The 19,939-nt window shown below is 38.7% G+C and overlaps 1 protein-coding gene across 1 annotated transcript in view; it reads right to left on the bottom strand.

Moving 5' to 3' along the window:
* Nucleotides 1-19,939, bottom strand: part of PLD1 (phospholipase D1) — a 1,505,857-nt gene that overhangs the window by 352,300 nt on the left and 1,133,618 nt on the right. The window contains exons 23-24 of the mRNA XM_044070047.1: nt 4,994-5,043; nt 3,983-4,121 (exon numbers count right to left, since the gene is read on the bottom strand). Of these exons, the coding sequence (XP_043925982.1) occupies nt 3,983-4,121; nt 4,994-5,043 (189 nt within the window). The remainder of the gene's footprint in view (nt 1-3,982; nt 4,122-4,993; nt 5,044-19,939) is intronic.

Here is a 19,939-nt window from a genome sequence, read left to right as displayed (position 1 = left end):
TAAGAAGTGTGAAGTTGGCTTTGGAGAAGTTTTTTACAGTGGTTTCCCTAATTGGGTGTGGGAGCGGGATGTGGATGTCTAGGGTGATTAGCTTGTGGTCGGATCTGTCCAACGAGGAATTGACTTCTGGTGTGGAACACCGGTTGCCCATGTTGGTAATGACCAGGTCTAGGATATTGCTGCCCCTGGTGGGGGTGTGAGTAAGTTGATCCAAGGTGTTGGAATTTATGAATTCCAGAAAAAGTTGAGCAAAAGAGTTGATACATGAGTAGTTTTCCCAATTAATGGTGGGGTAGTTGAAATCGCCCATTATTAAGGTGTTGGTTGTACCCTAATACTTTCCAGTGTATCAAGACATGAAGAGTGGGAATCCTGGGGCATGGTGGGGGGTCTGTAGCAAGCTACAATTTGGATTGCGGTCTTACCCAAAGTTAGTTGCACTTGGATAATCTCGGATGCATTATGCTGTGCAACTAGCCTGGAGGTGTGGATAGCCTTAATGAATATGGACAAGCCTCCACCTTTAGTGCTTCGTTCCAGGTTAGGTGGCCGAAAGGTGCGCTATGAATTATAGCCTGGTAATGCAGAGGTGCTTTCTGGAGCTTTGAACCCGGTCTCTGTCACTGCATAGATGTCGATGTTCTCCATTTTAAGGAGTGCCTCGAGTGAGTGCATTTTGAGGTTTAGACTACTAGCATTGAGTAGCATTACCCTCAGATTTTGCTTGCTTGTACCTGTTATGGTGGTGAGCAGCCATATGATTTTCAAAGGATAGTTTGTCATCAATTGTGATGCCAAGCAGTTTGGCTGTTTTTACAATTTCAATTTCTGTATTGTTTTGAGAGAATATTTTAAAGTCTAGACTTAGAGGTTTGGTTGTAAAGAGTAAAAGTTTTGATTTTTTGGGATTAAGCAGCAGTTGAGCTTTATTAAGCCAGAATTTGGTGGAAGTAAATGCACTTTGTGTTAATTTTAGGAGATCTGAGGAGTTGTTAGAGGATGTAATTAAAGTTGAATCATCCATGTACTGAAAGAGTGTACTTTGCAAGGATGCTTTATGGAGATTATTAATAAATATGTTAAAAAGCAAGGGCCCAAGAATAGACCCTTGGGGAATGCCTGTGTTGTTGAGCAAGTAATCGGATTGCTTATTTTGCCATCTAACAGCTTTGCTTTCTGTTGTGTAGACAGTTATGGAACCAAGTTAGTGTGTGTGGAGAGCAGTTTACATTATTTTTTATTTCCTGCATTGGAAAAAGTTGAGCAGAGTCAAAGGGGTGGTCTATGGAATTTAATATTAGAACAGAAAGTTGTGGTTACAGATGAGACTAAATGCTGCTGTGCGACCTGGGCTTAATGAAATGATAGCTATTATTTGTATATTAAAATTGAGAGCTTATCAAAATAGGTATTTTTATGGTGATGGTTAAATTATGATATTTAAAATGTAAAATGTACATTTTGTGTGTTTTAATGTCTTTGTAGTGTTTTATGCATAACAGTGGTAGTGTATGGCTTTAACAATAGGAAACATTTTACTGGACAACCATGTCATGTGACCAACAACTTCATCTATTTAAAACTTCTGTTTAGTGAAGTGTTTCCTCATTAAGTCTTAATTGAGGATGAAAGTGGTTCAACAATTATTAATAAAATCACTGGTGTATGCTGGGATCACCACTTTTGTTGTTTTGGTTTTGTTTTGCTTTTTTTGTTTTTATTTTTGAGTTTGCCTGATTGAGGTTTTGCATGATTTCTCCACTTCTCTGCTTTAAACAAATTTTCACAAAATTTCCGAAATATCTCTAATACCTCTACAGTATCTCTATTTGTTATAAGCTCCCAAAGTTTGTCAACATACCCTTTCTACTGCCGAAGTCATTCTGCCAATAGTTTTGTGGTCTGAAGTTATTACCAAAACACAGTTGTTTAACAGCAATCTCTCTACACCATGTTTTTTTTTCTATTTTATTTGCTACCCTATTTTAAACTCCACTTCACTTTATCCCACTTACTAACTTCTGGAGTACTTTCTATCTTCCCTAATAACTCCCAAATAATTTATGCTTCTCATTCATTAAATTACTCTCTTTTTAACAGGTAGCTGGGGAAGCTGATGTTTCATCTTTACTTTGTTACCATTCATTTTATCTTGTTAATTAGTGGAGTGTGATATGAAACAGTTATTGAATGTGTGTGAACGCTATCAATTAAATGCATATGTTGCTGAGAAATATAATTTCTGTCAAGTCTAGCCCAATAATTATACCTTGGGGAATAATATGCAAATTCTCTCAGAGTCCCTACTACTGAATTAATTTCTTCCATACCACCATTCTTACATTATTGTACTTTCTGAAAATTAAGTTTAAAAACAAAAGTCAAATATTTATATTTTATGAACAGTAAATGCTGTTTAGGAAAGAAAAATAGCAATGTTTCTAAAAAAAAGCTTGCCTTGATAAGAGACAGTAAGTACACTGAAAACTTAGTACAGCAATATACTACAACACAAATAATCCATACATTTTTTTCTAGAGTTTTGTGAGTGACTTTAATATCTTGAAAACCTCACAACCAAAATATATAGTTTCATCAGCATTTAAAGTTTAACAACTTTCGGTGATGGCAAGAAATTCCTCTCTTGGTTCTTGCTTTTTTTTTCACATCTATTTTTTTCACAAACTATACATTTTACAACACAAGGGTCAGTATCAGTGTTCTTCTGCATTATCAGATATTACAGATGATACCATGCAATAGCTGGTAACTTACTTGGGATATGGCATCCAAATAATGAAAATATGTAAATATTGCATACTTAACACTAAACAAACCAGCAAAATCTGTAGTCTGGTGTTTTGAACACTGACGACAGCACTCTGCTTTCTTTCTCTCCGTTAATGAAATTTCATACATTATGCTGCTTAATGACTTGTAGCTTGAGAGTTATGAAAATCTTGTAGCAAATAAGGAGATATGCATAACAATTAATATACAATGGTCAATATTTCCCATATATCCCAGGCTAGCAGTTTTATTCTTCACAATTTCCCTTCTGTATGTCTTGTAACGTTAATTAGTAGTCTGCATGTCTTACAAAGTCGGCTCCAAATAATGCTGAGATACCATAAGGATCTATGGGTGTGAGCAGAAAATGTTAAAAAGAGCCACAGGTGTGAGTGACTTAAGGACAGCAAGAAAACAGCTTACAATCTGCACCATACAACCCATACATCCTGCTACAAATACGTCTATACGCTTTTTTGGAAAATGAAAATCACACACAACTTCTTATAAATAACAATACTATGTAACATCTCTCAACATTTTAGCAGACGTTGTCTACATAAATTAAAACTCATGGGGGAATTAAAGGACCAAAATAACGGCATGATTTTAATTACTGCTCTTATAAACAATGCTGTTAAAGCAGGTTTTACTTTAGCATGAAATTTCTGGAAAATATGAAAGCTGAAACTCAAATGTAAGTCATTTAGTAATTTCAGTAATCCATGATTGTCCAAGATAACCACATTTTTTTTATGAGGAACATACCAAAAATGAGGCAAAAATATGGACATTCTGTGAAAATCTGGACAGTTCAGAGCTATGCATTATGCTCTACAAAATGCTTTAAAAGTGCATACAAACTTATCACTAACATGTTTCCCCTCTGGTGCAGCCTTCATCAAGGCTCTGTCTTTAACATGCTGTCAGTTCTCGTATGCTACAGCTAGCTTACTATTCTACTATGTTAGTTACTAAGGCTGTTGGCCTACACATAAATCCCAACAACTTATTTAACACCGTTACAAAATAGGCCAAATGCTTTGGGATTTTGATGTTTTCAGATTTGTATTTTTGATTTCATTTCACATTTCACACAGGAATACCATCTTACAATTACAATTTTGTTTCAGTTAAATCTGCATATCTGCAAAACATGAATTGCTAAGATGAGTAAGAGAAAACTAATGACTCACCAATGATGACCGTATTGTCATCTGCTATCAGCATTTTGCTATGAATGTAGATCAGTTCAGTAACAAGTTTGTTATTGAGCTCTGCATGAGTGCGAAGTCCACCAAACGTGATGTAATTTATCCACTGCTCACCCACTACGAAACAAACAAATGAGTTAGACAAATCAAGCCATACTTCTACTGCATTACAGCATTCTTAACAAAATTTTTATATTACTAATTCTAATATAGTTAAACATGCACTCTAAACTCCAAAATGTTATACAAACTACTGGAAAATGTATTTAGTTTCACGCTACCAAACAGATAACATGGATACAACTCAGGAGAACTAGTACTTAATGTTTCAATAATAAGTTCCTCATGTTTCAATGGCAGGGCTGTTCCATCAGTTTTTTACTCTTTTCCTATGGCTGTGCAACTGTAGAGTAAGAAAGGGTGTGCGAGGCAAAACCCACCATATTGTGGCGCTGGGTACAGCTGCAAAAAATTATCTTAACATCTATTTGACTCACAATTTTACTTAATTGTTTGATTTATATGCTTTACTGTCAGAGGGTTAGATTTTGATGACTCAGTGGATCCATTTTTAACTCACAAGACACAATAAAAACAAGAGGAATAAACTGCAGGTTCAAGAAGGAATAGCAAACTGGTCATGGTTTAATAGGTTCAGTCTCTTTGTCTTGTCAAAAATGCATGTGCTTAATAAAAATATAACTGAATCCAGCATCTTCTATCTGCAACATCACTGATATCTCAGCCTCCCACAGCTATCATCACTACTACCATGTATATGAAAGCTTAACAACAAACATTTGCTAACAGTAATGCACAATACAAAAGTCACTGCTTTATCTTCAGTTAGTCCAATGCTTTCAAGTTGGTTTATGGTCAGTGAATTTATTTGCAGTTGGTTTACTCACAAAAATATTCTTGGTCTTCAGTTACTGTTTCTCATTATACCAACAAATGGGATTCTTAAAAATACAAAAAGATTAACTTACTTTCTGGTCTCAGCTGCCCAATAATGGATGCATCCCCTCTGCACATTGTCCTTAAAGTAGGAAAAAATATATATATTTCAGAATTTAATCTCAACTCATACTATCCACGTCAAAACTTTTTATATATATTTTACACTTACAGCAGCATATGGACATGTTTTTCTATAATTATATTGTAGCTGCTTTAATAGCCTGCCAGCTCTGACATCTAGTGTCACAAAAAAAAAATTCAGCCTGTAAGCACCGTTCTTGGAGCTGCAAAGCATTAGCATGCACATTACAGAACTTATAGTGGAGAGCCTTTTGAAAGATTTTCTTAAAGGTAACTTTCAACATAACAAAATAGTCCCTCAACGGCCCAGTCATGCTTTATACTGTGCAAAAAAGACTCTGGTGCCACAGTCTGTAGCGTAGCTAGAGCTGGGTGAGAGGGGCAACTGCCCCGGGTACAAAGTGCTGGGGGGGGGGGCAATCAGCCGATTCCAATCTCTAATGCAATGAAAGAGCTGAAGGGGTGGGCAGCTGGTTGACACTGGTTGAGCCAGCTAAGCTTCTGGCCACAGTTGCAAATGGTTAGGCTGCTACACATTGTAAAAAAAGAAATTAAAGCTTGGCAAAAATATGGACGGTAAAGGAGAGGGCAAAGTGTTTTCCACATATTACGGATATCACTGCAAAAGGTCTATTCATCTGCTTGAAATAAATAATTGCAGGGTTATTTCTTCGACTGTTCTGTGAACTGAATGTTAACTTTGTTGGATGTATGCTGAACTATAATAGATAAGTAGGTTGTGTGTGTGTTTATGTAAGGTATGTATGTATGTATATGTATGAATGTTTACAGGTTAAGGATGGTGCATGTATTTGCTGATACATACATATACACACAAACACACACACACACATATATATATATATATATATATATATATATATATATATATATATATATATCTATACACACATATACACACACCCACAAAAAAAAAAATATATATATATATATATCTATATATCTATATATATATATATATATATATATATATATATATATATATATATATATAGATGATGTTGGGTTATGTTTGGGGCAGTATTAGCACATATTACTAAGATGCTGTCCACCTTAGTAATTCATGCTAAATCTAACAGTGCCTCTAACCCTAATCATAGCACAACACCTTACCCTAAAAAAACTTTTATCACGACGACTAATCAGACAAATTAGGGGCTAGTGTTATGGAGAATTTTAGTGTAAAGATCATAAAAGGAAATAACTCTCTTTACAATCTTTAGTATGCTTGTGCTTTTGAGCGTTTAATACTCTGATTCTTTTCTGTATCATGTCAAATGTTTTGTGTTCAATTTTGTTATACAGAAATGAATCACACTATAATCCACTGTAAGCACTGACATTAAAATCAGTAGTGAAATAAAGTAGCAGCAAAGTACAGCTGCTTTGGCTCCTTTTGAAATGTTGGCACTCAAAATGCCAACTGCTGACAAAGCAGAAAAAAAAGAACAGAAACACAGAATAGCAAATTTCAAAAATCACTTTTCTCCTTAAATCTTCTTTTTGACCCCCCCCCCACTCCCCCCAAAAATACTTATACATACCAACTAAGAGATCACCATACCTTGGGGAAAAGGGAATATTCTGAGAATTGGCATTTTGGACTTGGTATATTTTATCTGTTCTTTCGGCCATTCAGTCTCCATATTTTGGGACTCAGTCTAGAAGGTCCCAACATTTAAAATGGTTACCAACTATTTTACATATGTGGAAATTAATAATGACAAAAATATGACCAACTGCTAAGTGACAAGCTAACAATGGTATTAATGTAGGCAGCATTACCTCCCTTTCCTACATACATAAAACTAATACCATAATAGTGCATGGAATGGCATGATTACACTCCAATAATAGATAAATAACATCCTAGTTCAGTGCTACTGTAGCATGAGACCAGACCTTAACAACTCTTAGAAGAGTGCTTAATAATTGAGTGCCCCAAAATGCTGTTAAGATCACATCTGGCACTCAAAGCTGACAACACCGACCAGAAAACAGAAGCAGCACAACATGGAACAGCTTTGTTTCAACTCCCACTTCTGCCTGCTGTCTGCTTTACTGCAGCCACTATTTTAATTCAAGGTGCTTCCTTTAGACAGGGACTATGCAAGGACATTGACCATTTCTCTATTGCTTTACCAGTACATTTTTTTTTACTTTTGTGTAAGTAGTAGAACATGGAGCAGTTAAACCTCCATGCACAATAAACACGAGTGTTCTTGATAAAGATGCCAAGATTCTCCTATCGAGTTTGGCATCCAAGTCTTGAACACACAGTTCATGTTATGATCTCAGACCCAATCATAATCCTCTATATTAATTAGACTTCTCAACTGTCCACAGTTTTCAGGACATCCCTGATTTTGGCTCAAAATGTTGAACTAGGTCTCCTAATCCCAGCAACCTGGGGGAAAACAAGATGGTGGGCTGCACACTTAATAAACACAATCATTAATGTTACATTGATGCTGAGGTTGTGGTCTTGGCTTCAGTGCAGGTCTGAGTAATGGGACTGTCAAACGATGAGACATCTGTAAAGAGATAAGACTGAGAGGGTGGTGCCTAGCTCTACTTTCGCCAGGGAAGAAAGTGGGGTCATCCACCATAAAAGCATTTTCTCCTAGGAACCATTTTAGGATCTCAGTATAAGAAAAGATCCAGCTTTGAGTTTTAAAGATCATATCAACCAATTAGTTAATGACAACTGTATAACTATAGACAATATAAAATATATTCATAAATTCTAACAATTCTGAAATTATGTAACCATTGTTTGTAAGCTACATTACACCCAACTACAGTATGGAATAGTAATACGGAAACCTTACAAAAATTTGCATAAGGAAAATGGAAACAATACAGCAGAAATATCCCAATGATTATACATGGATGTGAAAATTTAAATGATCAGAGATTAAAATGTAAGAAAATGTATGGTGTCTTATACAGATCATGAGGAAGCCTTTTTCAAATATATATAGTGCATTTACGGAATTACCTCTGGGAATGCCAGGGACTATCAAAGAGCTGTAAAGAAGCATCAGACACCCTGTGCAGGAGGTTATAAAGGATACCATTGAGTTCATGGCAATCTGAGTCTTATGACCATTATGCTTTGCCAATGCCCACCACAGACTGCACCTCCCATCTCAAGGTGGCTAGGCCTGTCAAGGCTGGGGGAAATTTATGAATACTCATCCAATTGTTTGGTCTCATTTGAAGGAAGACAGTGTATCACACCATTTGGTCTGCAGGAACAGTCTATTCCAGAGGAAATGATGACTGATGACTCTCTCTCCACCTTGTTTTACTTATCGAGTTTAGATCCTTGGTTCTAGCATCTGTTGGACCATTTGACTTGTGAATGTACAAGAGCTAATGGATCCATCATTGCATGGATGGCAAGCACAGACCCCTTCTGAAGTGCCTATAAGACCAAAGGGAAGAGGGACAGTGCTCTCAGTGTTTTCCGGTAGCTTAGGGATTTTAAGCCTGGGATTTTTTTTTATTGGTAATCTCTGGGATATATACAACTGTTTTGAAATGTCTGGTGAGGTACATCCCAGATGTGTAGTACTCTAGTGGATACAGCTATCAAGGCAAGTTAATAATGTTACAAAACACTGGAATGAGAGGAGAGAGAGACTAATTGTTTCTCTGACAGAGCAGCTGACACCAGATACAGACTTCCAAATTATACTACAGTAAACACTGATTTAAATATTTTAAGAACAGTAAGGACACTTTTGGTGATGTCTAAATTGGTATATTAGGTTAAAAGGGCAGTATGACCCATGCCTGAAGTATTTGCATATCAACATTTGTACATACTGAGGACATCCTGGGCTCAGTGTAATTACTGTCTGAATGAATACTGCAAACTGTAATACAGAACTGAAAGTGTGTAGGTGCCAGTGCACTTGCATTGAAACATGAGACACAGGAAAAGCTTGGTGAAACAGTCTGCATCAACAATGGATCCACTCACCTCCTTCCACTGTGGCAAGTATGATCATTAAAATTCAAAACACTTGGAAAGAAAGTGCAGCTGCATCAGGTTATGCGGGCAGAGGAGCATAATGGAGTGTCTAGACTGATGACCATTTGACCTCACCAGTTTGACAACCATTATGCATTTCTGTATTATTGTGTTTAACATTAATACCTTGCCCTGACAGCTATAATACAAAGCAAGTGCTCTCTATTCAAAGCTGACAATTTATTCCAGATTTTTTCAGTTTCAGCTGCTTTTGTTTTAAACAATATCAGTTATCATAAGTAATAATCTTGGCATCCTAATCCTACTAGTAAAATATTACAAAGTACGCCAGGTCAGTGCACACTATCTCTAATTCCAAAGGTAACATTTAAACTAGATTTCATATTCCCTCCACCATCCCTGGCAGGTGTTTATATAGTGGAAGTTGGGTTCTTACTACTTGTGCCAACTACTACTAGAACAATATTTATAAAACAACATTCCATCACTATAAATACTGTTTGCAAGTGACAGTCTCTAAACTTTTCTGTGGGATTACTGACATATATATTGACTTTCTAAACAGAATGCCAAAACCTTGTTTTAAATAGCCATATTTTTTTTATTCAGTGATCTCAACCAAGTTTTCCAATTACCTCAGGCTTCTCTAGAAATCTCAGACTTGGAGCAATTGTATGGAACATCTCAGACAGCAACATTTACTAAAAATCACAACAGTCAAAACTGATTTTAACAATAAATCGGGACAAACATTTTAGCAGAAAATAAGACCCTTTGAACTATATACTGGATGTTACCCCCCACCACATCTCTAAAACCTATAAACCCCAAGACAGAGCAACATTCAAGGTAGGAGGAAATCTTCTTGCCTCCAAGTTCTGAATTCTCAATCAATAAACTGTCAGTTCTTTGACAGAATTGAAACTTGACTATACTTGATTGATGAATCCCATTCTCTTTGAACTCACAATGACAAAGTGCATGTATCCTTGCAGTCCTCTTCTGGTACAAGCTGCCTAGGCTCTTACCACAACATACCTTGCTGTCGGTTTTGTGCTTTATTTAAACAGCGCACTATCCGTCGTCAGTATATTTTCACTTCTAAATATTTCGATTGTCAGTTTAATTATCCAGAAATGTCATTGGTTAGCCTTCCGACTACCGGGATTCTGAAAAAATGCAAAGATAAAGACAGAGACAGGCCGCCGAGGTCCAAAGCTGCCGATGACGCTTCTAAGCCAATCGCCAGTTCGCCGGTACTCAGTGAGGTGCTTTTGCAGCCCCGGATACCTGCTACTTCTGACTTGCAAGTCTCTACTGAGACCCATTCGGTGTCCGGTATTCCACAAGATCCTTCAACTGTGGAACCTGCAGATGTCTCTACCTTGGATGGGACCGGAGCTGCTGTGCAGGCACTGGCTTCTGAGATTGTATTCAGGCCTACGGACTTGCATATTAAACAGACGCCTCCTCCTTCATTTACTTATTTTATTTTTATTTATTTTACATTTATTGACCGGGATAGTCCGACTGGATACATGTTCATTTTCAGCGGAGGCCCAGGGAGAAAAGCTCCAAATTTTGATTTAGATTTAGGCCAAAATCACGAACCATGACTAAGAAATCAACACCCAGGCTGCATGCTCAGGCCTCTATGCCTAAATAACAAACGATAAGAATGGCTGAAGATCTTGTAACTCCAATCAGGGGAAGCCAACCTCCCCCTTCTAAGAGACCTAGGACTGAAGTTATTTATGAATCTTCTGAACAGGATTCTGATTTTTCTGATTCTTCTGATGATCTGGATTTGCCCTCATCTACTTATGAGGATTCTGATGCAGAGGACTCTATTCCCTCTGCTTCCCCTCCAGAGGATTTTTCTTTTTGTGAAACCTTACGTACTCTGCGGGAGCATTTCCATTGGGAAAGCCAGAATTTTTCTGACTCAAAAAAGAGGCTTAGGGATTTCCTACTCCTGCCTCAGCATAGGCCTTTAGCTATTCCTTCTTTTCTAGACATTGTTGATGATGCTTTCTCAGAATCTAGTTTGGCCCCCGAGTCCTTGCCTCCTGCTCCCAGAAAACCTGACAGATATTACAGGGTTCCTGATTTTCACAAGTTCCTTTTTAAAAAAATCCTATTGTGGATCCACAGACTACTTCACAGGGACCCAAAGGCATTAAGGCTTCTACTGTTAAAAATCCTACCCCCTCAGATAGAGACTCCAGGACACTGGATAGATGAGGTAAGAAAGTTTACACTTCTGCAACCTTGGCCATTAGGGCTTTAAACTGCCAGTTTCATATGTTAAAGTATCAACAACATGTTATTGGATTGCTTAAACAGAAAATTATATTAATTCCTGACTGCGATGAAAATAAAGAATAACAGGATTTAATACATTCTGCTGAACAGGTTGGAAAACATACTTTGCAATGTGGATTTGATTCATTAGAGGCCTCTTGCAGGGCTGCTGTTACTGGGTCTGTGCTCAGAAGGCATGCTTGGCTTAAGGAGCAATCTTTGCCTGAACATGTTAAAGCTAAATTGTTTGATGCTCCCTTAAATCAGGACCACCTGTTTGGCAACAAGGCTGAGGAAGTTCTTAAAAAGATGGAAGATAAAGCTAAATCTATGCAGACTGTTAAGGATTTCTTACAAGTTCAGCCTCCTAGATTTAGTAGGCACTGGCCCTCTAAAAATTGGTCGTTTCCAGCCCCCTCTAGGTCTTCAAGCCAAACCCAGACACAGCAGAAACCCCAGGTTTCAGTCCCAAGGGACACAAAAGACTAGGCGGTGGGGGGTTTCCGCACCCAAACCTGGGAGCAGCAAGATTACCCCCAATGGAAAACCGTCTCAATGACTTGCTTTTAAGACTTCCAAGCAGTTCCCAACTGAATACTCCTTTAGGCGGAAAGATTGGTCTGCAGGCCAAAAACTGGGAACTCATTACCCAGGACAAATGGGTTTTAAATATAGTGTCCCAAGGATACAGATTTCATTTCCACACGTTACCAACACCAAGCGGGTATCCGGATCTACCCCCAAATCAGTGGGCAGAGGCCCAAAATCAGGTACTCTCTCTCAAACATGGGGGCTATTCAGTTGGTACAGGAAGAGGAAAAGGGACAAGGTTTCTATTTGAGACTTTTCCTGGTACCCAGAAAAGGCAATACATGGCATCCTATCCTGGACCTTTCTATTCTAAACACCTTTCTGGTGATTCCAAAATTCAAAATGCTGACTCTTCGCCAGCTGCTTCCTATGCTAGGCAAGGATGCATGGTTGGCAACACTGGACTTAAAAGAATTATACCTGCACATCCCTATCAGGGAGTCTTGCAGAAGATACCTATGCTTCAAAGCAGGCTACACGCACTATCAGTTCTCTGCACAGCCCTTTGGCTTATCTACTGCACCCAGGGTATTCACAAAGTGCCTAGCTCCAGTCATTGCATTTTGCAGATAAAGAAATATTCAAATATACCCATACCTGGATGATTGTCTAATTCAGGCAGAAAGCAAGGACATTCTCCTCAATCATCTGGCCTTTGTTCAAAGGGTACTGACTTGTCAGGGGTTCACCGTAAACTAAAAGAAATCCCACTTGGTACCCTGTCAACAAATTATATTCCTGGGAGCAAGTTTGAATACAACTTCCCAGATGGCTTTCGTCATGCCAGAGAAATGGATACATTTGACAACTTACTTCAAACAAGTGGCCACAAAAACCCAGCTATCTGCAAGGCAAATACTGCAAGCCTTGGGATTCATGGCCTCATGCATTCTTCTAATTTCATATGTAAGGCTGCATATGAGGAAACTACAATGGTACTGCAAAAGCCTATGGTGTCAACATTCACAGAATCTGGAAGCAAGGATTCCTATCATACCTTGCCTACGCCTAGAGTTCCTTTGGTGGGCAGAGGCCTGCCACCAAAACAGGGACTACCATTCACATTACCCCCTGCCAAACAAATCTTAACAACAGATGCATTAGACTATGCATGAGGGGGGGGGGGCTCACCTGGCAGGGAAGTGCATTCAGGGCAAATGGAACCCAAATCAAATGCACCTCTACATAAATCAAAAGGAAATGTTAGCTGTACAGAATGCTCTGACAGCATTCAAGGACCACATTCTCCCAGGACAACTAATGGTAAAGACGGACAAACACCACTGTCATGTGGTACATAAACAAGCAGAGGGGGTACACATTCTTACCCCCTCTGCAGACTAGCCATGGCATTGTGGAACACAGCCTTGAGCCACCAAGTGAATCTACAAGCTCAATTCCTTCCAGGAAAACTAAATACACTGGCAGATGGACTAAGCAGAAACCTCATGGGCCCACATGAGTGGAAACTGGAACCAAGGATTTTCAACATGCTGGCAAGCAAATGGGGGAGTGCAGATATAGACCTGTTTACCTCCTCCCAGAACCATCAACTGGACAAATTTTAAACAAGGATTCCCCACAAGCAAAGTTGGAAAGTGGATGCTCTATCCTTCAGCTGGAAAAACCTATCAGTTTATGCCTTTCCTCCTCTGCCTCTGCTCTCCAAGGTACTACTAAAGATCAAACAGGACAAGCGAAGGATGATTTTAATTGCACCGGACTGGCCTCGCCAACACTGGTACCCACTCTTGCACAGTGTGTCATGCTTGGCTCCATGGCACCTGCTTCAGACTCCTTCCCTGTTGTCTCAGCAAGAGAACATGATTCTGCACCCTCAGCTGCAAACCCTGAACCTAGCAGCCTGGCTAATTACCTAATCTCTCCTTTACCATCCCTCAGTAAATCAGTGACGGATATCATTTTAGAGGCAAGGAGGCCTAGTACTAGAAAATCTTGTGCTGCAAAATGGAAAAGATTCTGTGCTTGGAACCAATCTCAAGGAATTAATGCCCCAGTTCCCAATTTACCTCAGATTCTACAATACTTAACTGAGATGCGTCATAAGGGCTTGTCTTTTTCCTCCATCAAAATTCATGCCTCAGCCATTTCAGCTAATTATAGCACCGAGCCTCCCCTCTTCTCTCACCCACTGCTCAAGCAGTTCCTCAGAGGGGCCAAAAATCTAAGGCCACCCAGGAGAGCTCCAACTCCAGCCTGGGATCTTAACTTTGTCTTGGAGAAACTTCAATCTTCCTCCTTTCGAGCCAGCTGCTACTGCAGATTTAAAATTTCTTTCCTGGAAAACAGCTTTCCTTTTGGCAATCACTTCTGCAAGAAGGGTATCTAAATTACAGACCCTTATGGCAGTGGAACCTTTCGTCATCTTTCATGCGGACAGGGTGTCCCTCAGAACTAATCCCTCCTTCATGCCCAAGGTGGTATCCAGTGCGGCTCTTAATCAGCCCATTCATTTGCATACCTTTTTTCCTAACCCACATAACAAAGGGGAATGGATAATGCAATCTTTAGATGTGCATGGACAGCTTGGATTCTAATTGGACAGGACTAAACCTCAAAGTAAATCTGAACTACTGGTGGCATTTACTGCAGGGACAGAGGGGAGAGCTATTTCAAAACAAACCATTTCAAAATGGATAGGTCACTGCATTCATTTCTGCAATAAGCACCATGGAAAACCTATCCCACAGGGCATCAGACCCCATTCAACCAGGGCTGCATCTACCTCTACAGTCTTTCTCAGGGGCATCCCTACTAGGGACATCTTAGAAGCTGCTACCTAGAGTTCTGTACATATTTCACCAAGCATTACCATTTGCCAATTTTCTCTAAATCCAGGGTTGGTTTTGCCACTACAGTCTTGCAGGGGCTTATAGCTGGTCCTAATTCTATTTAAATTCCTCCTCCCAACCTTAGCTTTGGGAATATACCCAAATGTAATGACTGCAACAGTGAAACATGAAGAACATAGTAGAGTTATGTACACTAACCATAAATGTAGATGTTCGAGTGTATTCACTGTTGCAGTCCTGGTTACCCTCCCTCCAGCCCCCTTTTCTTCCTTTGGCTATACCTCTACTCTCACTTACTATGCTTTAAAAGCTTTTTGGTGTATTTGCTTTTCTGTTGGAGGTATATCCTTGTATTTATAGATTTAACTGCTTCCTATTAGGGGGGGCACCTGACATCTGGGGCAAGAAAAACTTATGTATTGGTGTTGACTGCATGCTTTATAACCCTGACGACCTGATATCATGGAAGAAGGGACAGCAACTGACACAGGACCCAAGACTTTGTTAATCAGGCCGACGGAGGGCTACTGCAAGCAGATAACCCAAATGTAATGACTGCAACAGTGAAGGCACTCGAACATCTACATTTATGGTAAGTGTACACAACTGCACTTTCTCTTGATCTTATGCTAAGTAAGCCTGGGACACAAGATGGAGGAAATATAGTGCCCAAGCTTCCATATGGGATGCAGTGGCCTCAAATAACTTACTGTAGCTGATGTGAGGCACATGATGTGCATACTGCATAATACATCCTGCAGCATCTACAAGATGATGGCGTGTAGATGTACTGTGAACTTCCCACACCCTCCAGCTGGGATAGGCAAGTCTGCTTTAAACAGCCCTCTGATTCCCAGGGTCGCTAGTCACTCTAATGCATAGTGCAAAATGCCTATGTCAGTGGGTTGCTGGAACGCTAAATCCAAACAAATACAATATAATCTCCATTCAAAAGATAAAGGTAATGCTGTGAAGAGGAACATGATTACATAATAACCCATTGACATAAATCACTTAATAGGTTGCCTTCAGGAAGCAGACAGAAAATCAGCAGCATGCCTAGAGGAACAAGGCACAAGAAACTGAAAACAGTCAGTGTACCACAGAGGCACTGTACATCACAGTCCACGGGAAAAATGTCAATTGTCACAACATGAACAACATTCATGCATCTGAGCATTTTACAACATAAACAAAAGGCAGGTTATGTGCGTGGAGTGTAGGCAGAGGCACCATCTACAAACTAAAAAGAGTACTATTTAAAGAAGAATCACCACAGCTATTTCCCTGAGTAAAACTTTAATGCACTCATGACAGTGTACAATAGAAGCAGGAAGAAATGATGCATTTTGGTGTAGTGTATGATCATTTAGTGAAGATTTAATAGCGCACTCCCATTACTTTAATTGCTGAAGAGACACATTACAGTGATTAAAGCACACCTCCTACTTTGTGTGCTGAACTCCAATTCACTTTGTAAATCACGTTATCAACAATCAATTGAGCTAAATACTACTAACCAGCAGTGCATTTAGGAAAGAAAAAACATATTAAACTTATTTCAAAATGCACTGGGCCCTATTATTAATGAAGTCTTTCCCATCAGATAAGGACAAGTGTAACTATTTCCATAGCTTACCATTTATTCAGAACAAAAAATGAGGCCCAGAGACCGAACATTTTCACTTCCTTCATACGTTGGAGAAAATGCTGATAGCTCTGAGAAAGCCACATACCCACATAAAGTCAGTCAAAGACAGAAAAGCAAACTCTCTTATAAAGCTATGCAAGCAGTCTCACCAAACGACAAGCCCCCAAAACAGTCACCTCTAGTATTTCCCTGGGGAAACTCAAAGACTTTACTGCTTAAACTCTCTTTACCAAATTAAGTCCCTCCCCTCGACCTCCAAATACAGGACTCAATTCACAAATCTTTCTCATAGTGTTCATAAAAGTCCTTCCTTCTACTTTTCCCTCATCTCCACAAAAAATAAAAAATATTGAAAATCTAAAAAAAGTCATTTCTCCAGATATCAATTCCCATCATCACAGAACTTCTCTTTCTCTCACATACTTTTAATGTCATATTATCTCCCTTCAGTGCAGGTACTCTTTTTAATCTGTTTTCATATACTCTTGACTATGGACTCATTTCCAAGCCATCACAGAACACTAATTATTGGAGTGTCTGTCAAGTTTAGCTCAGGTTCCATCTGGCTATCCCACCTGCCATTCTGTCTGTCACTGACACCATAAATTCAGACAGAAGCATATCTGAAGGAGGGAAAAGGGGCAGCTTACCTGGCTGAAAGGTCTTAGGTGGTGTAATCAGCAGATCCATTTTTTTAATTAATTTCTCCACACACAAATGTGAAGGCAAGCAGTAGAGCTTGATGGCTTTAGGACCTTTTTTATTAGCTGTCATGGATAGTCTGATGGCATCAAGACCTGGAGCTCCTCCTTTGGAGAGTCAGATACAAGAATAGAAACTTTTTTTTTGCAGTCACATAGAGCTTAGGGTCATAAGGTGTTAGGACCTGACACTACAATTTAGGAGAGAAGTGAGGAGTTGCAGAATGCAGAACAGACTTTTTTTTTTTCATCTCCTCATCCTAGCATTGAGGGCTGCCAAATCCGGAAGTGTCATATGGTGCCAAACACACCAGCTATGGCTATGTATTAATCACAGAGAGGATTTTTCATTGATTTAACCACAGTTTTTCAGTCAGCCACTCTTCCTCATTAATAAACTTAAGCAATGTTTTTGGGAAGGGACACTATTCTGGACCAGTAACCACTTATCAATGAGAATGATCACTCTGACATCAGATAATTGTACATAACATAGGCACCTTTAAACCTGTTTTTTTCTTTTTTTGTCTCTCCCTGGGGCAACTACTTTTTCAATGAACTGTCTTCAATTCTATACATCTTTTCACTAACCCGGAAAGCTGACACTATGCTAACTATTACATCTAAAGAAAAACGCAAGTTGACAGAGTCACGTCCAAGCTGACTTCAGTAATCTATGACACTGGGTAGGTATGCTGAAGTTTTCCATTAACACATTCAAAAAACTGCTTACCTGATCTTCACTGAAGGAAAGTGAAGCCCTTTCAGGGAGGAGCCAGGGAGGACTGATACTTTTGGCAGTCTTCCCAACCTGCAGTATTCAGCTTCTTTTTAAACCATGGTTATTTTACTTACTTAAAAGCTTTCTTTTTTTAATGTTACCTTCTCCCTCTCCATTGAAATTAAGGCAATTAAATCTGTGTTTGAATAAAATAATAACACATTTACTACAGTGTTTGAGTTAATTTAAAAAAAAAAAAGAAAAAAACTCCAATTTAGGTTTTATCTGCTGAGCTGAAACAGGCAACTGTGATATATATACTTAAAGTTAATAACTGCAACACAGTGGGCCAGTCATCGTCCAATAAACCTTACCTGTGTAATGGGCAAAGCCAGGTAAACTAAGCACGGTTTAGCCATGAATCTCCAGAGATGAGAAAGTAGTACCACCAATATATAAAGTTATAATCAGGCAAGATTTTGAGCACTGTGCTGCAGTCTATATATAAAATTTCTCACAAATACCGAAGTTGGAGAGGATTCAAAGGAAATTCATAAGTTAAATAACCAAAGTGAAACATCTTAGATGAAGGAATAAACCTGTTGAATTGTCTCTATTCTCCACAAGCTACAGGCTGATAAAAGGTGACCTGACACACTAGCTTATTAATGCTATATAAATGCAGTTATATCATTTTTGCATGGAATCAGTTTTTCACAGCACTCTTTCTCCATAACAAGCATGCATTAGTTGTAATATCAATCAGTAACTTAAGCCTACAAAGGAAATGTTTCCATTATAAAGCTGGTAAGTTATGGAATTTATTACCACTACATATTAGGAAGGCAGAGGGTTTTGTCAGCTTTAAGAACCAATTAGATATCTGGCTTGGTAATGGCTGTTTACCCTAAATTTACATGCTAGCATACTCTAACCACCGCTATTGGTGGTGCTGAGTCCGACAACAAACTTCCTTGAAGCCAAACATTAAAAACAAGTAATATCCCATCTGCATGTGTAAGTCGACAATGCCATTGGGTAGATATGCATACATTTTCCATAAATGCATCAAAAATAGGTTACATGGTATTCAATACCACACAAAAGTTAAAAACTAATACTCTCTTCTGCAAAGGACCCTAATAATTTCCTGTTAAGATCACATTTCTACATATCTTTGCATGTGTCCCAATATCTAAATTAAAACACACATTATCTGTCACTACTGACTTCTAGTACTTCAGTATAGAGAGGATTAATGGTTCATCTGTTTCTTGAGGAGAACCCCTTGGAAATTAATTAGCCAGGGTAGAATAATTTAATAACTATGGTTGCTACATGGCTGTAGTCTACAATCCCTTGGAAATTAGTTGGGCAGGGTACAATGATTTCATAACAATGGTGGGTACATGATGGTCAAAATATAGGTCATCTGTTAGGTACATAAATCTCTAATAACCATGCCAGTTTTAACTGCAGCAGACTTGGTCTTTGTCATTTGTCTTTACATTAAAGTTGTACATGTCAAAGAAAATGCCACCCTGAATGTAGCTTTGAAGGTTTCTACCAGTGACATGCAGTTTTTTTTTCAAAATAGTAATACCAACCCTTGAGTGTTCCATTATGCGAGACACAGGCTTAATGTTTAGTTTGGTAATACCAGTAGGGGGAAATTTATCAAAGGCATTTGCCATGTCCATATAGGCAGTTTGGATGGATTTACCTTTCTCCATGAAATTAGTAACTCTCTTAAATAAGTCATCTAAGTGTAAAAGAGAAGATTTGCCTTTCACAAAGGCAAACAGTTGTTTACAAGTTTAACTATGATAAATATTTACAGTGTTGCTTTGCAAGTCGCTGCTCTATCCGTGGGCCTTCTGTCAGTATTATAGGAACAGTGGGGCAAACAGAATACCTGACCTAAGGACCTCAGTATGTGAGGAAGTGGCAAAGTGCTGTGGCTAAAAGGTGGTCAACATCTGTTAGAGCAGTAACCATAACACATACAGGGGACATTAGTAGTGAGGAATGCCATCAAATTAAAGATGGAAGTTGTTTATCAAATACTACAAGGGAAGTATTTTCAGAT

The sequence above is a fragment of the Protopterus annectens genome, chromosome 4.part1, assembly GCF_019279795.1.
Source record: "Protopterus annectens isolate FY-2018-M chromosome 4.part1, PAN1.0, whole genome shotgun sequence".
In the NCBI taxonomy this organism is placed as follows: domain Eukaryota; kingdom Metazoa; phylum Chordata; order Ceratodontiformes; family Protopteridae; genus Protopterus; species Protopterus annectens.
The sequence above is the reverse complement of the archived record's forward strand: the minus strand, read 5'-3'. Positions and strand labels throughout refer to the sequence as shown.